Here is a 17,223-nt window from a genome sequence, read left to right as displayed (position 1 = left end):
CCAGCAGCAGCGCGGAGCCAATCGGCCACCCCGCCGCTCCTAGCAGAATGGCTACTGAATAGCTTGACTCGGTACGTATCTTTCCTATACACTCTGCAGACACCACACTGCTAGCTGACCACTTTGCCCGCCTGTTACGTAACCACTCATATCAATAAGGCGTTGCGTATGTTCTCCATGGGCTGCGCCGTGGCTTTACTCTTGGATCTGCCGGCCAACACGACATTTCGGTTTTCTCTAATAATCTACCCTTGGCTTTCACTCACTCGGCATTTATATCCGAGCAATTAGCTGCTTCCTGCGCCCGCAGCGAGACCACAGGCCCATTTTCCGTCACCTCCATTTCAGTTCATGCGCCACTCTGGTATTGGTGCCATCCCCGAAAAGAACGGCAAGCTGCGAATGATCCACCATCTGTCTAGTCCGGAAGGCACCGGCGCGAACGACAGCATTCCTGCCGAGCCGCTCTCTCTGCACTACGCGAGCATTGACAACGCGATCAACATCATCATGTCATGCCCACAGCCTGTGTATTTGTCCAAGCTCGATGTACGCAGTGCATTTCGGCAGATCCCAGTCCGCCGTCAGGACTTCGCTGGGAAGGCTCCTACTACTACGAGCGCTTTCTGCCTTTCGGCCTCCGCTCCAGCCCAGCCGTCTTTGACTCAGTAGCCACAGCAGTCAACTGGATCATGCAGCACGAGTTTGCTATAGATCACCGGCTTCATTACCTCGATGACTTTCTCGATATCTCCACTGGTTTGGCTGCAGCCAACCAGCAACTCACCACCCCCCTCCGGGCATTCACGTATCTCGGCACTCCTCTTTGCTCCATCCCAGCTCGAGGGCCATCACCATCATTGACCTTCCTTGGTATTTTCCTAGACTGCGGCTACCAGAGGACAAGCTGTCCGAGATCCGTGCGCCACTCATGGCTACTATCAGCGAGCGCAGCATCGGCCAGCGTCAACTCGAGTCCCTCCTGGGGAAGCTCACTTTTGCTGCCCGAGTCATCGTTCCTGGACACACATTCATGCGTGAACTATGATCAGCGTGCCCTGAACTGTATCTGTGTATGCGAGTGCGGTGCATAAAGCCCACCTTGAGAATGGGTTTGCCGGCCCCTTAGTAGATGCGTGGCTTCTGGAGAGGGTGTTGAAGGGCATCCAGCGATGCCATGGTACGGCTGTACTCACCCCTCGCCTTCCTATAACTATGCCAATCCAACGACACCTGACAGATGAACGCCGGAAAAGTAGTATCCTGAATGGCCATGACAAGCTGCTCTACCAAGCCGCCATGCTGCTTCTTTGGATTTCTTCGGTGTGCTGAATTCACTAATGGCATCACACGGGGCTGTACTAGCTCCCCTGGTGACGGAAGCCTGCAACTCTTCCTGCTTTCATCCAAGACGGACCTATTCGGTAAAGGCGTTACTAGTGACATTGGCCCGTCTGTACCGCCGTACTGCCCGGTCCGTGCCATTGTTAGCTACCCATTTGCCACTCGTCGCGAGGGACCAGAGCAACTCTTGTTCGTACTCTCGAACAGACAGCAGCTGACCAGGCAGTCATTCACAGTAACAGTATGGTCTCTTGTCGCTGCGGCCGGTGTACCATCCCAGTCGAACTACTCCGGGCATTCGGTCCACATTGGTGCAGCCACCACCGCTGCTATGGCTAGTGCCCCGACTCCTTCTTCCGAGTGGCAGGTCAGTGGAAAGAGCGATGCGTGTCTATGCTACATCCGGACTACAACAAGCGCTAAACGCCAGCTATCGTCCCGGCTTGCTGCCGTGCCAGGGATGCCATGATCCCCAACTCGGGTGAGTAATGAGCTACTGAACTCTAGCTGCGCAATGCTTGCCTGTGCTGACATAAATTGACCCTTGCTGTGCGTCAATAGTGCTTAGCTAACGGAGTGCTGGTTTCATGGGTCCACTCTCACAACTGGTGTTATCTAGCTATTTGCTGCGGCTCTGCCTTGCGCTATATTACATCCATTTAGCATTGCAGCTCTACGTTGAGCTAACAGCAGCTCTACTTTGAGCTAACAGCGGCTCTACTTTGAGCTAACAGCAGCTCTACTTTGAGCTAACCGCAGCTCTACTTTGAGCTAACAGCAGCTCTACTTTGAGCTAACAGCAGCTCTACTTTGAGCTAACCGCAGCTCTACTTTGAGCTAACAGCAGCTCTACTTTGAGCTAACAGCAGCTCTACCTTGAGCTAACAGCAGCTCTACTTTGAGCTAACAGCAGCTCTACTTTGAGCTAACAGCAGCTCTACTTTGAGCTAACCGCAGCTCTACTTTGAGCTAACCGCAGCTCTACTTTGAGCTAACAGCAGCTCTACTTTGAGCTAACAGCAGCTCTGCTCTGAGCTAACAGCAGCTCTGCTCTGAGCTAACAGCAGCTCTGCTCTGAGCTAACAGCAGCTCTGCTCTGAGCTAACAGCAGCTCTGCTCTGAGCTAACACCAGCTCTACTTTGAGCTTCAAACCAGTTGTTTCGAAACCAGCACTCCTCAATCCAAAGATGCCTCTTTGTTGACTTGTTTGTGTGAGGGATGGGGCTAATGGTGTACTAGCTGTGCTAGTACTTGTTAGCAACAATCCGAACTAGCGCACACACTGCACTGCATTGCTTTGTACTGCATTCAAGACTGACGTCATGCGCTTTGTTTTGCTGCGTAATCACAAATGGCACCAGCCCATTTTGCGGAAAAGAAAAACAAATCTTGCTTGCCCTGTTGTGCTCCTCCAGACAACGGATCGTGCTTCAGCAGTGTTTCTTTTCCCACCATCCCTCCCTAACCAACTTATTCACACCATCATAATTATCGTACCCACTAATCGGGTCCACTCTCACAACTGGTGTTATCTAGCTATTTGCTGCGGCTCTGCCTTGCGCTATATTACATCCATTTAGCATTGCAGCTCTACGTTGAGCTAACAGCAGCTCTACTTTGAGCTAACAGCGGCTCTACTTTGAGCTAACAGCAGCTCTACTTTGAGCTAACCGCAGCTCTACTTTGAGCTAACAGCAGCTCTACTTTGAGCTAACCGCAGCTCTACTTTGAGCTAACAGCAGCTCTACTTTGAGCTAACAGCAGCTCTACCTTGAGCTAACAGCAGCTCTACTTTGAGCTAACAGCAGCTCTACTTTGAGCTAACAGCAGCTCTACTTTGAGCTAACCGCAGCTCTACTTTGAGCTAACCGCAGCTCTACTTTGAGCTAACAGCAGCTCTACTTTGAGCTAACAGCAGCTCTGCTCTGAGCTAACAGCAGCTCTGCTCTGAGCTAACAGCAGCTCTGCTCTGAGCTAACAGCAGCTCTGCTCTGAGCTAACAGCAGCTCTGCTCTGAGCTAACACCAGCTCTACTTTGAGCTTCAAACCAGTTGTTTCGAAACCAGCACTCCTCAATCCAAAGATGCCTCTTTGTTGACTTGTTTGTGTGAGGGATGGGGCTAAAGAATTTATAACATCCCTATGCTTTTTTTTGTCTAGGTCATCAAGGCAAAAAAGCATAGCGTAGGGCCCTGAGCTTCCAAGCTCTCTCGTTGTACTATTGTATTGTATCGTATTGTATGGAATATAATTTTACCTCATTGGCTCAACAGAGACAAAAGGCCAGAAAATCCGATTATAAGGAGATAAAAAGGAAAAGAAGGAGCAAACCAAAAGTGGATAAAGTGAGAAAAATAACAATCTGCAATAAATTCTGCAATTACTTTTGCCTAACTCATATTCAAACTGATAGAAACGTTTTTGCACTACAATGATGTAGCCAATTAATGGAAAAAAACATTTCCATCAGTTCTAATAACATGCACGATGAGCTAGGCAAAACAAGCATAGCGTAGGGCCCTGAGCTTCCAAGCTCTCTCGTTTACTGGATTTCCCAAAACGCAAACGCCAATGACTATCCTGGTAATCTCGGAGTGTTCCGACTTTGACAATAATGGCTTTGCATCAGAATTACCTTCACAAAAATTCGTATTGATAATACTCTATACATAAATTTAGGGCATGTTCGATTGGTAGGATCGGGATCCCGATCCACAGGATCCACTGAGTTCGCTCCCTTTCGATTGGTCGAATCCAGATCCGGATCCTTCGGAATTGGATCCGGTCAACCCACCTTGGGGAGCAGGGTTGACCGGATCCAACGGATCCAAATGTGACCTTTGTGCGTATATGGCGGGTAAAAAAATCATTTTTGTACATATTGTGGTATGCACACATGGATCGAGATAGAGCTTGTTGACTTTTTGTACGACGCACGCGATGAGTAGATCTACGACTTTCACCCTTTTGGGTGACTTGTGAGCGCCATTTTATTACTTCGTCAACATGGCAACATGTTAACAGTCAAGGTCCAAAATAAGGTGTTCAGTTGACTCTGAAGGATCCGATGTATCTGAGATCTGGATCCCAATCCTTTATTAGGACATAATATATTACGCCAGCCAAGTGATATCCGTGCAAATGTTGCTCTCACTGCTTTCTGTACATATGCTACCAGTCAGCCCATTCTAATAGGTGCACCCCGCTCTTGCCTCACCACAAGTCTCCAGCGAGACGTCTGCCTCACACCTATCTGCATTTTTAAGCCCAGCTGCCTTCGTGATCTCGGCAGCTATGCCCGCGACAGAAAACAATGGAGTAACATCTGCTCAGCCATTTAGTCTAGTACTGCTCTTCTTAAATTTGACCTATACTACAAGACTTTTCTTTTCTTTTTCATTTCGTTTTCCCACTCTCACACACACATGCTCACAGTTAATTCTGCCGTCGTGAGTCCCATTCGGGATGGATACGAGAATAATAATAATAATCCCAATCCTTACCAATCGAACATCTTTGGCCTTTGTCTGGCTCCTTTTTGTATTTTATGCCACAAAATGCGCTTGTGAAATCCTTAGTAACTTTGTGAAAGAGAAAGACCAAGGAACTACAAGTTACGCTATACTGTCCACTAACACCACCAGTTACTAAACAATCAGCTCATGCGATAACATTGCACGACACTGACCGACGGTACTGACGTTCTACAACTAACTGGCTATCAGCTCTAGCACATCTTGGATGCGCACTCCAACAGCCTTCCAACTTGGAAGGTTCTGAGTTATAGAAATAACATAAGGAGGGGAAGGTGAGCGCAACCAAGATCAGCTCGAGCTGAAAGTCTCAAGAACCTTCCAAGTTGGAAGGCTGTTGGAGTGCGCATCCAAGATGTGCAAGAGCTGCTAGCCATATAGTTGTAGAACGTCAGTACCGTCGGTCAGTGTCGTGCAATGTTATCACATGAGCTGATTGTTTAGTAACTGGTGGTGTTAGTGGACAGTATAGCGTAACTTGTAGTTCCTTGCCACCTTGGTCTTTCTCTTTTGTATAAATTAAAGGGGAAGTTAAGGCAAAAATTAAAATTTCACCAGTTGTAGTCTTCGGGGTGCTGAGTCGAATGGTCTTGGTCCGAGAAAGCTGAGACGCTCCCTTCCTACTTGAATCCCAATCGAACTCGCGCACTTCCACCGAAACTGGGTGACTGCGCCCTACTAGATGGGGATTTGTATGCAAAATGTCACTAAAAGCGCCATTTCGTTCTTATAAAAGCACGGATGACCGCGATTGGCCCATATGTTGTAGTCCTTTGGACGCTGAGTCGACTGGTTTTGGTCCGAAAAGGCTGCGATGCAGCGTTCCTCCTTTATTCCCAATCGAACATGCTTGAACAAGCGGTCACGTGCTCCTGCGTACACCAGTCACCTGGTCACCGTGCCTGCAGGGTACAACTTACTAGCCTGTTTGACCTTTTTTGGGTGCACTCCTGTCACTCGAGTTGAACTCGAGTTGAACCTTGGTGTGAAATTTGTCGCCTGCTGGCGTGGTGACCAGGTGATTTGGGCACCCACGAGCACGTGACCGCTTCTTCAACCATGTTCGATTGGGAATAAAGGAGGAACGCTGCATCGCAGCCTTTTCGGACCAAAACCAGTCGACTCAGCGTCCAAAAGACTACAACATATGGGCCAATCGCGGTCATCCGTGCTTTTATAAGAACGAAATGGCGCTTTTAGTGACATTTTGCATACAAATCCCCATCTAGTAGGGCGCAGTCACCCAGTTTCGGTGGAAGTGCGCGAGTTCGATTGGGATTCAAGTAGGAAGGGAGCGTCTCAGCTTTCTCGGACCAAGACCATTCGACTCAGCACCCCGAAGACTACAACTGGTGAAATTTTAATTTTTGCCTTAACTTCCCCTTTAAACCTTGGCTCTCCATCTGAGTCCATTCAACTTTGTGAAAATAAAGATTTTCCATCTGTTTTTTTTTATTACCTTCCGCATGCCGGGCATGTCCTGGCCTGGATCCTGTAGATTGTGATTACCGGCATTCGGTAATATGCCAAACTCAATTCGACAACATAATTATGACGATACTCGATAGTCGATAGGTACTAGGTCCCTTTTCGCATCTGACGGCTCATTATCTTCTTTCCATAATTGATTGACACTTACGGTTGATCCGTGACAGGCCAGGGTAGTGAACACAGAGTAGGTCGACAGCTTGGCAAGTAATTAGTTGCACTGGCGGCTGTTTTCTACTCAGCTGCCATGAAACCGCTGTATAAAAAATAGGAACGTACACGTCGCTGTATCTTCAAAACCTCACTCCAGTCTCCCTCTCTCTGAATCACAGTCTCACTCTCAGCCTCTGCCTAGCGTCTCTTGACCAAACCTGCAGTCGTGCAGAGAATCGGAGTGCTACCCCGCTGAGCCGTGCACTAGGCGTAGACTACAGTCATGATGTAGACCTACCGGACGACGACATCTGAAACCGTGAACGGTGAAGGCAGTTTGCAGCAGTTCTACGCAGATTAGTCTACGTCGGACTGCGCTGCCCCTGGCCTGGGCCATTCAGCATGTTCAGTGATACTGTAGTACTATTACTTAGTATTAGACTGTGTAGCGCACAAGAACTCAGCCGGCCGGATGCGCTTTTTCTGTCGTTTTCCCAAGCTTACCCGGACACGAGCACTGACACTGCGGTCTGACATTCTACCCCCCCCCCCCCCCACACACACAAACGAACAGGGCCGATGATGTAATGCAGCTCGATGAAGCTACCCAGCTAGACTGAGCTATGAGAGATAGCAGTAGTCAGTGCTCACAAAATTAATGATTACGTGCAGAGAAATAATACGCACACCGGATCCGAGGCGAAGGTCTGTTTTGCTATAACTATTATTCCCGTAGCTATGCAGAAGACGTTACTTCAGTAACGTCTGGCGCTAGCCAGGGTCCACACAGCTTTAATTTGGTGTTTGTTTGTGTGTTTGTTTGTGTCACGCCTGGCGCTATCCGTATCTGACGGCAAAAAAGCATAGGATGTTATATATCTTTGAATTCTCCTATTTTTTTTTCAGGCATATCCTGGGATTCGAACCCGCACTATCGCCCTACATGCATTCCCCCATACACTTCGCATTCATACCCATTCTTCCAAGTTGCTTCACGTTGTTATCTTGCGTTTGAAAGCCCTATTTGAATATTGCGGGCGGCTGCATGTGGCCAGCTGTGTTTGATGGTACGGTACGGGAGACGGTGTCGTATTACCCTCGATCGTACCTGTCCCGTACCTATCCCCTACCGTACCGTGCCATCAAAGACGGCTGGCCACATACAGCATATTCAAATAGGGCTTTCAAATGCAAGATCACAATGTGAAACAACTTGGAAGAATTAGTATGTATGCGAAGTGTATCGGGGGATGCATGCAGGGCGCGCGATAGTGCGGGTTCGAATCCCAGGTTATGTCTTAAAAAAAGGATTTTTTTAAAGAATTTGAAGTATAACATCCCTATGCTTTTTTTTTGTCTAGGTCATCAAGGCAAAAAAGCATAGCGTAGGGCCCTGAGCTTCCAAGCTCTCTCGTTTTAATATATTAAATCAAATTTTCACCAGTTGTAGTCTTCGAGGTGCTGAGTCGAATGGGCTTGGTCCGAGCCGAGGAAGCTGAGACGCTCCCTTCCTTCTTTATTCCCAATCGAACTCGCACACTTCCACCGAAACTGGGTGACTGCGCCCTACTAGATGGGGATTTGTATGTAAAATCTCACTAAAAGCTCCATATCAGCACGGATGACCCATTATTTTGTAGTCTTTTGGACGCTGGATCGACTGGTTTTGGTCCGAAAAGGCTGCGATGTAGCGTTCGGCCCTTATTCCCAATCGAACATGGCTTGACAAGCGGTCACGTGCTCGTGCGTACACCAGTCACCTGGTCGCCGTCGTGCAGGCTACAACTAACACTAGTACTACTAGTAGTAGTAGTAGTAGTAGTACAGTGTAACAGCATGTTTGAGCGAGTTTCTGTCGCTCGGGTTGAACCTTTGGACCTTTGAGTTGAACCTTGGTGTGAAATTTTTCGCCTGCTGGCGCGGTGACCAGGCGACTGGTGTACCATGGTGTACGCAGGAGCAAGTCACGGCTTGTTCAACCATGTTCGATTGGGAATAAGGGCCGAACGCTACATATACATCGCAGCCTTCTCGGACCAAAGCCAGTCGACTCAGCGTCCAAAAGACTACAATATATGGACCAATCGCGGTCATCCGTGCTTTTATAAGAATGAAATTATATTATATATTATATATTATCTGGTGTTCACGAGGTGTTTGTCGCGCTGGAAACGGAGCGTCTCTGTAAGTTTGTGTCCCTGGTGATGTTTGTGCCCGGAGAGCACTATATAAGTGGTGCTCTTCGGGCACAATCTTCCTCAGCCTACTCAAGCTCAACTGATGAGGGGTGAATTCCCCGAAACACTGTGTATTGAGCAGGGAGTGGTGCTTTCTTGCAGGTTTGCCGAGTCGAAGGTTCGATGGACTTCTCGTGTGCTCTGGATGGCAGTCGTGAGTCAGTCAAGTGTCAAGTGAAGTCGGCAGAATAGCGCGAGCTCCGGTGTGGGGAGCAAACCCTTTCTTACAAGTCATCGCCGAAGTCGCAACCACTACTTCGTACTGTTGTGCCCAGCGCGGGCTTGCGACTAGTTGGTTTGGAGGTGACAGCGTTGCGAATGACCGAGGGTCCTCGACGTCTGTCTCACCGTCCAGGAGCGACACTGACTCACGCTGCTATCTGGTGTTCACGAGGTGTTTGTCGCGCTGGAAACGGAGCGTCTCTGTAAGTTTGTGTCCCTGGTGATGTTTGTGCCCGGAGAGCACTATATAAGTGGTGCTCTTCGGGCACAATCTTCCTCAGCCTACTCAAGCTCAACTGATGAGGGGTGAATTCCCCGAAACACTGTGTATTGAGCAGGGAGTGGTGCTTTCTTGCAGGTTTGCCGAGTCGAAGGTTCGATGGACTTCTCGTGTGCTCTGGATGGCAGTCGTGAGTCAGTCAAGTGTCAAGTGAAGTCGGCAGAATAGCGCGAGCTCCGGTGTGGGGAGCAAACCCTTTCTTACAAGTCATCGCCGAAGTCGCAACCACTACTTCGTATTATATTTATATTATATTTATTACAACATCTCAAGACTCGGTGGAAACACCGGCCAATGTTAAAGAGAGTGGGTGATTGCCAACCACGGCGATAAATAAAAGTAAGGGGAGGGAAAAAGAAAGAGTAGCAAAATGAACAGCAACAACTCCGTAAAGAAAGAGAAAGATAATGTCAAATAAAAACAGTGAAAAATGGTACTTTTAGTGACATTTTGCATACAAATCCCCATCTAGTAGGGCGCAGTCACCCAGTTTCGGTGGACGTGCGCGAGTTCGATTGGGAACAAAGGAGGAACGGAGCGTCTCAGCTTCCTCGGACCAAGACCATTCGACTCAGCACCCCGAAGACTACAACTGATGAACATTTGATTTTAGGCTTAACTTCCCCTTTAAATTTCTAACTTTTTTTAGTATATCTACACCTTTTATTTGTTTCACGCATTTTTATAGCGACCATCAGTCATCACTCAGCAGACAGCGGCATTTACTGCACGACAAGACACGAGAGACGGGAAAAGAGAACGGAAATGTCACAATGTACAAAGAACCTCAAGCGGACGAGCACACAACAAACACACTGTCAGATGGTTTGTCGTCACTAGCCCTTTCCCAAAGATGCTCTTTTAATTCGCACTTAGTGCTTTTCGCGTCCCTCAAAATATGCTGAAAAAGTGATCTTTTTTTCAGTGAAAACAGGCAAAAAGCGCTCTTCTTTCAGTGAAGCATAGCCATGATACATGTTCAGATATGAACCCAAGCTGAGAAATGAATACGCACTCTTCCATTTATGGGTCCACGAAAGGCAAAACAGGAAGTATTAAAGTTCAAAAAACCCCACTTCTTACAGCATTGTGTACACCGGGTACAAGCTTCACCAACTAATTACTTGTTGCCCCCAAAAAAGCGGCGTGCCAAGGCCCATCGAGCACTCGGAAACTGTGATCGCATGCATGAGCAAACAGATTTTAGCACTTTTTCAGCTAAAAAAGCTCAAAAAGGACAATATTCACCAAAAAACGCAATAAAGGGCGAAAGAAACAGGCCGCTTTCCAAAAAGGGCGAAAAAAGGGCGAGCACCTTTGGGAAAGGGCTAGTCGTCACGAAGGCCGCGGCTGGGGGGTCAACGCGAGGAAGCGATGGTGTATACCTGGCTGAGAAATTGGAAATACATGTACTAGTACTGGAGGCAGACAACTGAGTCGACATCAACAAGATGTCGGAGCTGGTGTCGAAATTCCGACACATGAACCTACTATACCCCCAATAGTCCTGAAAGTTGACGAGAAAGTATCAATTACGTACAACAAGCATTCAATGATGAGGAAGCTAAAAAAGGGAAAACACTAAGTCTTGGCTCAGATCAAACAAACTGTTCAATACACGTACTATGATCCAGAAACTGGCTATTGCATTCACGGAAAGCACATAACCCTAACAGTGACTGCCTAAAAGGACACAAAATACAAAAGAAGATATCTGTTTGTAAAACAGCCTACACAGGCCATGGCTAGGTGATAAGAGGGTGAAGAAATTCCACAGAAGGAAAGGAGAGGATAGGCATCCTCAACCGTGAGTAATGTCAACAAAAATGCAGAAACGTAAGGTTCAGAAACGGGCCATTGCACTAATGGCAAGCACATCAGACATTACGCTAAGAGGACACTGATGAAATACATAGTATCCATACACACAAAAAACGTACCCAGTGTTGCCATGGACTACAAGAATGCATTAAGGTGCAATTTCAGACAGTGATCCATGTAGTCTTGTGATGTTGCAAGCGATACACTTACAATTACCATACAGATAATACAGCCAGTAGATGTTCACAGAAGGAATTATCTTGTTGATTCGGGACCTCCAAAAGGAGTATCACAATGACAACAACAAATTATAACGCGAGCAGATAGGTAGCGCTAAAGGCAAAGCTCTACTTCATTCTAAAGAAACATAAAAAGCAAGGTTTCACTGCAGAAATCAATCACTCACAGGAGCGATGTTTTCACGGGTGCATCAATAGCTGCAGGGAACTATATGCAGGGTGACACATTTTTACCAAAAGAAACAGCAGAAAATACTAGCCCCCGTATACCTTGCTTGCTTGTCAGTTGATGTGAACGCCAACAAGCTACAAAGCAAAGACTACAGAGTGGGAGTGAAGACATCATGGCAGCTGAAGGTCTACAAGAACAGAACAGATAGTAGCAGCAGCAGCAGCAATAGCAACAGCGAGGCAGTGTTAGCAGGGGTATCTATCCACTACCAGCAGCATTACGCAGATACAGTGGGACAAGTGCCAACGCTTTAAAAAAATTACTTTAGCACACCCATACATCAGTTATCCGGGTACCGAAGTTACGGGTACTTTTGTTTACCAAGTACCCTTTCGACGGGTTGTAGTGGAAATATTACTACACCATAGCTCAGTGGTTAGAGCATCCTTGGCGAAGGTCCCTGGTTCGAGTCCTGGTGGTGACAATTCATTTTTCTTCAGATTTTTCCCTGTCCCATTCCCTCAACCTATTAATATTACCGTAAAGTACCGCCAGTGCGACCCGTCTCGCGAGAGCGCCCCTCATTGATTTTTCAGCCAGGGAAAGGAAAATCGTATGGCAGAGTGCAACGAAGTTTGTACGGTGTGATAACCTTAGTTTACTAAGGTCACACTTAGCGGGGTTTTGTGTGAAGCTCGTGTCCGCTCAAAGGGATGGATTGACTGCACAACGTGCATTATGTGTGCAAGGTTTGTGTCGTATGACCTACAGACAGGCGACCACCTCCACAATACGACCTCGAAAGGACGAGATGGTGGCGCATTTTCACGATACTTTAGGGTACTAGTTTTCGTGTAAATAGTGACGTCATATGCCACATCTATGGCCTTTCCCCATCCAAATGTACAGTGTATGTAATTTGGAGTTATGGGAATTTCCAAGTACAGGTACTAGCAACAAGACCTGTTTGGAAGCAGGCGGAGTTTTACAACCCAGCTACAAGCCACAAGCTTGCTACTTCGTACAAGCATAACATGAATGCAACAAACGGGATATTGGCTTTTTCTGGTTGATTGATCTGATCTCCCACCCCCTTTCCACCTTCCCACACCCCCATTCACAATCTGCATTTGATCATGGGGTCATGGTGTCCTGTGGAAGCAGAACAGAAGTGCTTGGTCCACCCAGTATCTGGCTGCATAATGATTTTCTCTGTGCTACGCTGATGAGTCCACAAAGGATGAAACAGTTCTGTCCACAGATTGAGTATTTTGCTCCTGCTCTTGTAGTAGTCGAGCACTCTCATGTGGGGTACTGCCCTTCGTGTTTGCGTTATGCAGAGCTCACTGACTTGTCAGTTTGAGCACCTGGCAAGGTACGTTCCGGGCTTAGTTTAAATCTTGCCTTGGAAAATATATTTTTCATTGCTATCAGGTTCGGCCTCATTTTCTCTGTGCAATGCTGATGATGAGTCCACAAAGGACGAAACAGAAATATTTTCATTAATAATTTAGTATCTGACTATCTGTACATGTGAAGCCCCGTTCAAGTTGACCGAAAAAAACTGACGGTACGGGACGGCATGTGCAACTAATATCACTGGGCTGCCCCCCAACACACACATACATATGACAAGGCTACTTGAACAATTGCTCACATGTCTTGAAGCAAACTTTGACATCAGCCAGCCGATCCTATATCAATCATGTCAGTACAGATATGTTGGTCCAGCATTTCAGAGGTCGATTCGCATTCACGAAAGTTCCTCAATATTATTTCGATAGATCCAGTAACTTACAGCTCATGCCTCAGGAGGATCCAACAACACCTCAAATTCAGAGCGCTTGTGTGGATACATGGTTTCGATGATATCCAGGAAGGTCTTGAAGTACGCCCGACCACCCGGCAGGAGGTAAGTCAGCAAATCTTCGTTATGCTCTTGAGTTCCGGCGTTCCTCTCACGGAGGCGCAGCTTTTCAATCACATCATTGCTGGGGAGCAGGCGCTTTGCAATGACCTTTCTCCGGAATGTAGCTGCTGGCAGGGTGAGTATCCAGCCACGATACCGGTCAGTTGGAAAGTCTGGGTGCTTCCAGGGATCTGCAAACATCACATTAACAACACAGTAGCGTTGGTCAGATACAAAGTAGAAAAGGATGCGAGTGCTTGGAATTCAAAGGGATACATGCCACAGCTTGACTAGTATTTTTCAAGTACCGGTACTATCTTTTCCTATAGTCTTTGGTGGTCATCGACGAGGCTCTGGCTGACGGTGAGTCTGAAGTCTGAAGTACTGTTGACGCGCATGGGACATGCATGCAGCGTCAGGTGGTGACAGCCAATTTTTTCTTCAGACTTTTCCCTTTTCCATTCCCTCACAGTAAACGGTCAATTGTACTTGTACTTGCTTTTCCTTGAGAAGTATGCGGTTGAGAGGTGACGCAAAGTTCAAACAGGGAGTCGTAAAATTCTACTCCCTGGGTCAAACTATCCTGCACAGCCCGTGATCGGTGGATGAAGCGGGCATTCTGTGCATGTGAAGTCATGCAATTCACAGCAAGTACACTACATGGCGACAAGTGTTGCATGCACACATACTGTGCTACATGCAAAACAGTCAGAATTGTCAGAATTGTCATATGAAGCCGGATCGAACAACCAACAACATATTCCAACTGTACATCGAACTGTAGGACTGTCCAAGCCAGCTTCTAATACTGTAACAAACCGTCGTACACTATTAACGGGTACTAGTACTCGTTTGCTAGCGGACCAGTAGCTAAACTGACGGGTACACGGGTATTCAGATCATCCTTTTCACCCTTACCAAAAATCCCAGCCAACAAAACTCAGACCGTGCACGGGAAATGTTCTGACTTTCTACAGGGAAAGTCGCGTGAGTTTGACGGAGTCATAAATACATGACTAGGTCATGAGTTCGATTCCTTACTGGGCTTCCGACTGTTTATAGGACAACGACTGCCTACTGAGTCCAACATAATACTGGTCAAGTCCCAATGACCGTGGAAGTATTATTGAAGTGTCACTGGTACAACAATTTCGCATCCTAATACTCCAGAAAGTGAAATGGAGCCTATGCCGTTTATGTCCATTGTTCAGAAAAGGTGACATGCCTTCTTCCACTGTAGCATGCTGTGTTTTACTTCACGTGGTTGCAGTGAATTATCACTGAACACACTGAAGACTACTGCTGGGTGTGAACAGGAGTTAGTGACATGGACGAATGAAGACCAACTAGAAAAACACTTCAGAATAATAATTCCACTCACTGCTTAGGCGTCTGGGGCCAGGGGGCAAGTCTAGCGTTTGAATACGCTTGCTAGGTCTCCACTTGCCATGACTACAACACAAACAACAAACACAAGCAGCAGCAGCAGCACCTTACAACAACTATTGAGTTTTAGGTCAAGGTCCTACGATACAGACACAGTCGCTGCACTCTACCAATAAGAAGGGATGGGCCATGGGGTTGTGTCCGACAGCACCATTGAAAGATATCTTATTTACCCTGTCCCACAATTACAACACGTTGAAGTGACTGGGCAATCTGGTGGTTTTAATTTTTTTATGAATTTTGGGTGATGTCTATTATGACCTGCCAGAGAAAGAGCACGCATCCATGGACGTATGTACTCGTACATGTACATCTGATGAACAGTAGACCCAGGTGCTCGAAGTCCGGACACTTTTACAGTGTGTGTTTGTCGAGCTGAAAGTCACACTGGCAATGCCACTTGCCAGAATCCTGCTCGTGGATGGAAGGTATCTTGTCCAAGTTTGTTCTGAGGCCAGGCTCGATTGAACCAGGCCATCTTTCGATCTGATCTGTTTCTCTGGAGTTTGCTGATTTTTCATATCAAATTTTGGTGTCGCAGAGGGTGCTCTAAGTCCGTACTGATCAGAGGTGACTTGAAATACACACATATTTCTGCTAATTGCTAACTTGCAATCCCTCGGTTACGACGAAAGCACCGAAGCGATATGTTTGGCATGTGCCTCCACCAGTATTTCTTGCAAAAGCGTAGTTTGCTGCCGAAATGCAAGGTGTTTTAGTCGGCTCAGTGAAGAAGCAGCTGCGCTGTGAAAACCGCGGGAAAACAGTGGTGGAGATGCCAGGAGTGTCAACCTTTCTGCAAGGATTGGTGGTTCTCTGTAAATTCTTCTCCTCCGGCCATTCTCAGCTCTAAGCTGGCTCTTGATGATTGAGTGAAGGTCTGTTTGACGCTGTGTCCGTTCGAAATCGGTCTTGGCAAAGTTGATTTTTGCATGAAATGTAACCCAATTTGTATTTCGTATGGACACTCGAAAACCCACTCGCGTGGTATGGGACTTCTGCTTATCGTAGATCCCTGAGAATAGCTACGCGAGGGGAACATACCACACTGTCCCCTCCATAACATATTTGAGTCGAATACAATAACAGAACATGAAATTATGGGCGTACAAACTTAGGATACCATGTCCGGACTTCGAGCACCTGGGTCTACTCGCTTGAACAGCAGGACTTGCAAAGTTGCATACAGCAATAGTCCAAATCATTGATCACGTGCCTGACCGTCCATTTTGCATACTAAAGCGCATGCGCAAGGCACATTATTGGGGTGAAACGGTTACCCTTTATGGTTACAAACGGGTACGCGGCTTAACGGGCGGGTTATCGGGTGCCCTTTAGCAGCCAATAGTTACAATCACTATACAATAGCCTTCCGCATTCCGTGCCAGCTAAAATACCGTACTGTACTGTCGGACACGACTAATGGGTACTTGTTTTGCTAACGGATCAGCAGCTAAACAGACGGGTACCCGGATCACCCCTTTCACCCCTACAATTCGTGCTGGTTTGTTTGATGGATTTGGGGAATTCTGGAGAATGTTTGTCGATGTTTTTCGAGAATACTGTAGAATTTCTGAGGGAAATGCCCAAAAGCATAATATGGGCAAAATCCACGTACCCTAGCGAGTGCGGGGTTTTCATACCTTTCCCACTAAATGCCTTTCGAGACACAAATCCAAGGACATCTGAAGGTCAGATGCATAAGCAAGAGCTACATTCAAAAATCTGGTGCTTAAAGAAGGTTATGAGTACTTACTAAGGCTCCAGTTTCAAAACTAGCTCACAGGTCTTTGTCAAGCCTTTCCCGGCGCTGGAGTCGGCTTCTAAGACACACAGACAAACAATAACAAAGATAAACCGTAAATATATCATGATATTGGTATCGATGGAGAGTCAGGTAGTGACCCCCTCCCCACCTCCCCCCCCCCCCCCCCACACACACACACACACACACACACACACACACACACACACACACACACACACACACACACACACACACACACACACACACACACACCTCAGACCTGCCCATCGCGGAAGCGGTGATAGCGAACAGCTATGTTAGACATAGCAACTTGTGCTGGGATTACACCATTCAACAGCTTGCAAGGCTGATGAATTGACCGCCACTAAATTTAGCCTGGTATCGACCACACACTGATTGAAGCGGCTTTTTCTGGCCAGTGAATCCCTATTTTCATTTTTCAATTTTTCATTTTTTCCATTTTTTATTCCTTTTTTTACACACACACACGCCACACGACATACTCCGGCATACACTGGCTGTTGGTAACCACCCAGGAGAATGAAAGAAGAGCTAGGAGAATGAGAAAGAGAAGAAAGACGTGTGCGACCACAATCGTGGGGAATTGAAC

General features: G+C 47.1%; 2 protein-coding genes across 2 annotated transcripts in view; both read right to left on the bottom strand.

The window, feature by feature from the left end:
- Nucleotides 1–6,865, bottom strand: part of LOC135819757 (uncharacterized) — a 54,102-nt gene extending 47,237 nt beyond the window's left edge. Inside the window, exon 1 of the mRNA XM_065333023.1 lies at nucleotides 6,518–6,865. The gene's annotated coding sequence lies outside the window, so the exon portion shown is untranslated. The remainder of the gene's footprint in view (nucleotides 1–6,517) is intronic.
- Nucleotides 6,866–10,971: 4,106 nt separating this feature from the next.
- LOC135819748 (uncharacterized) overlaps nucleotides 10,972–17,223 on the bottom strand; it is a 38,614-nt gene continuing 32,362 nt past the window's right edge. Inside the window, exons 9-12 of the mRNA XM_065333011.1 lie at nucleotides 16,602–16,668; nucleotides 14,781–14,851; nucleotides 13,289–13,590; nucleotides 10,972–11,677 (exon numbers count right to left, since the gene is read on the bottom strand). Coding sequence (XP_065189083.1) covers nucleotides 13,292–13,590; nucleotides 14,781–14,851; nucleotides 16,602–16,668 — 437 coding nt within the window. The 3' untranslated portion in view covers nucleotides 10,972–11,677; nucleotides 13,289–13,291. The remainder of the gene's footprint in view (nucleotides 11,678–13,288; nucleotides 13,591–14,780; nucleotides 14,852–16,601; nucleotides 16,669–17,223) is intronic.

Source organism: Sycon ciliatum, chromosome 1 (assembly GCF_964019385.1).
Source record: "Sycon ciliatum chromosome 1, ocSycCili1.1, whole genome shotgun sequence".
NCBI classification, from domain to species: domain Eukaryota; kingdom Metazoa; phylum Porifera; class Calcarea; order Leucosolenida; family Sycettidae; genus Sycon; species Sycon ciliatum.
Note: the sequence above shows the minus strand (reverse complement) of the source record. Positions and strands in the feature narration are given on the sequence as shown.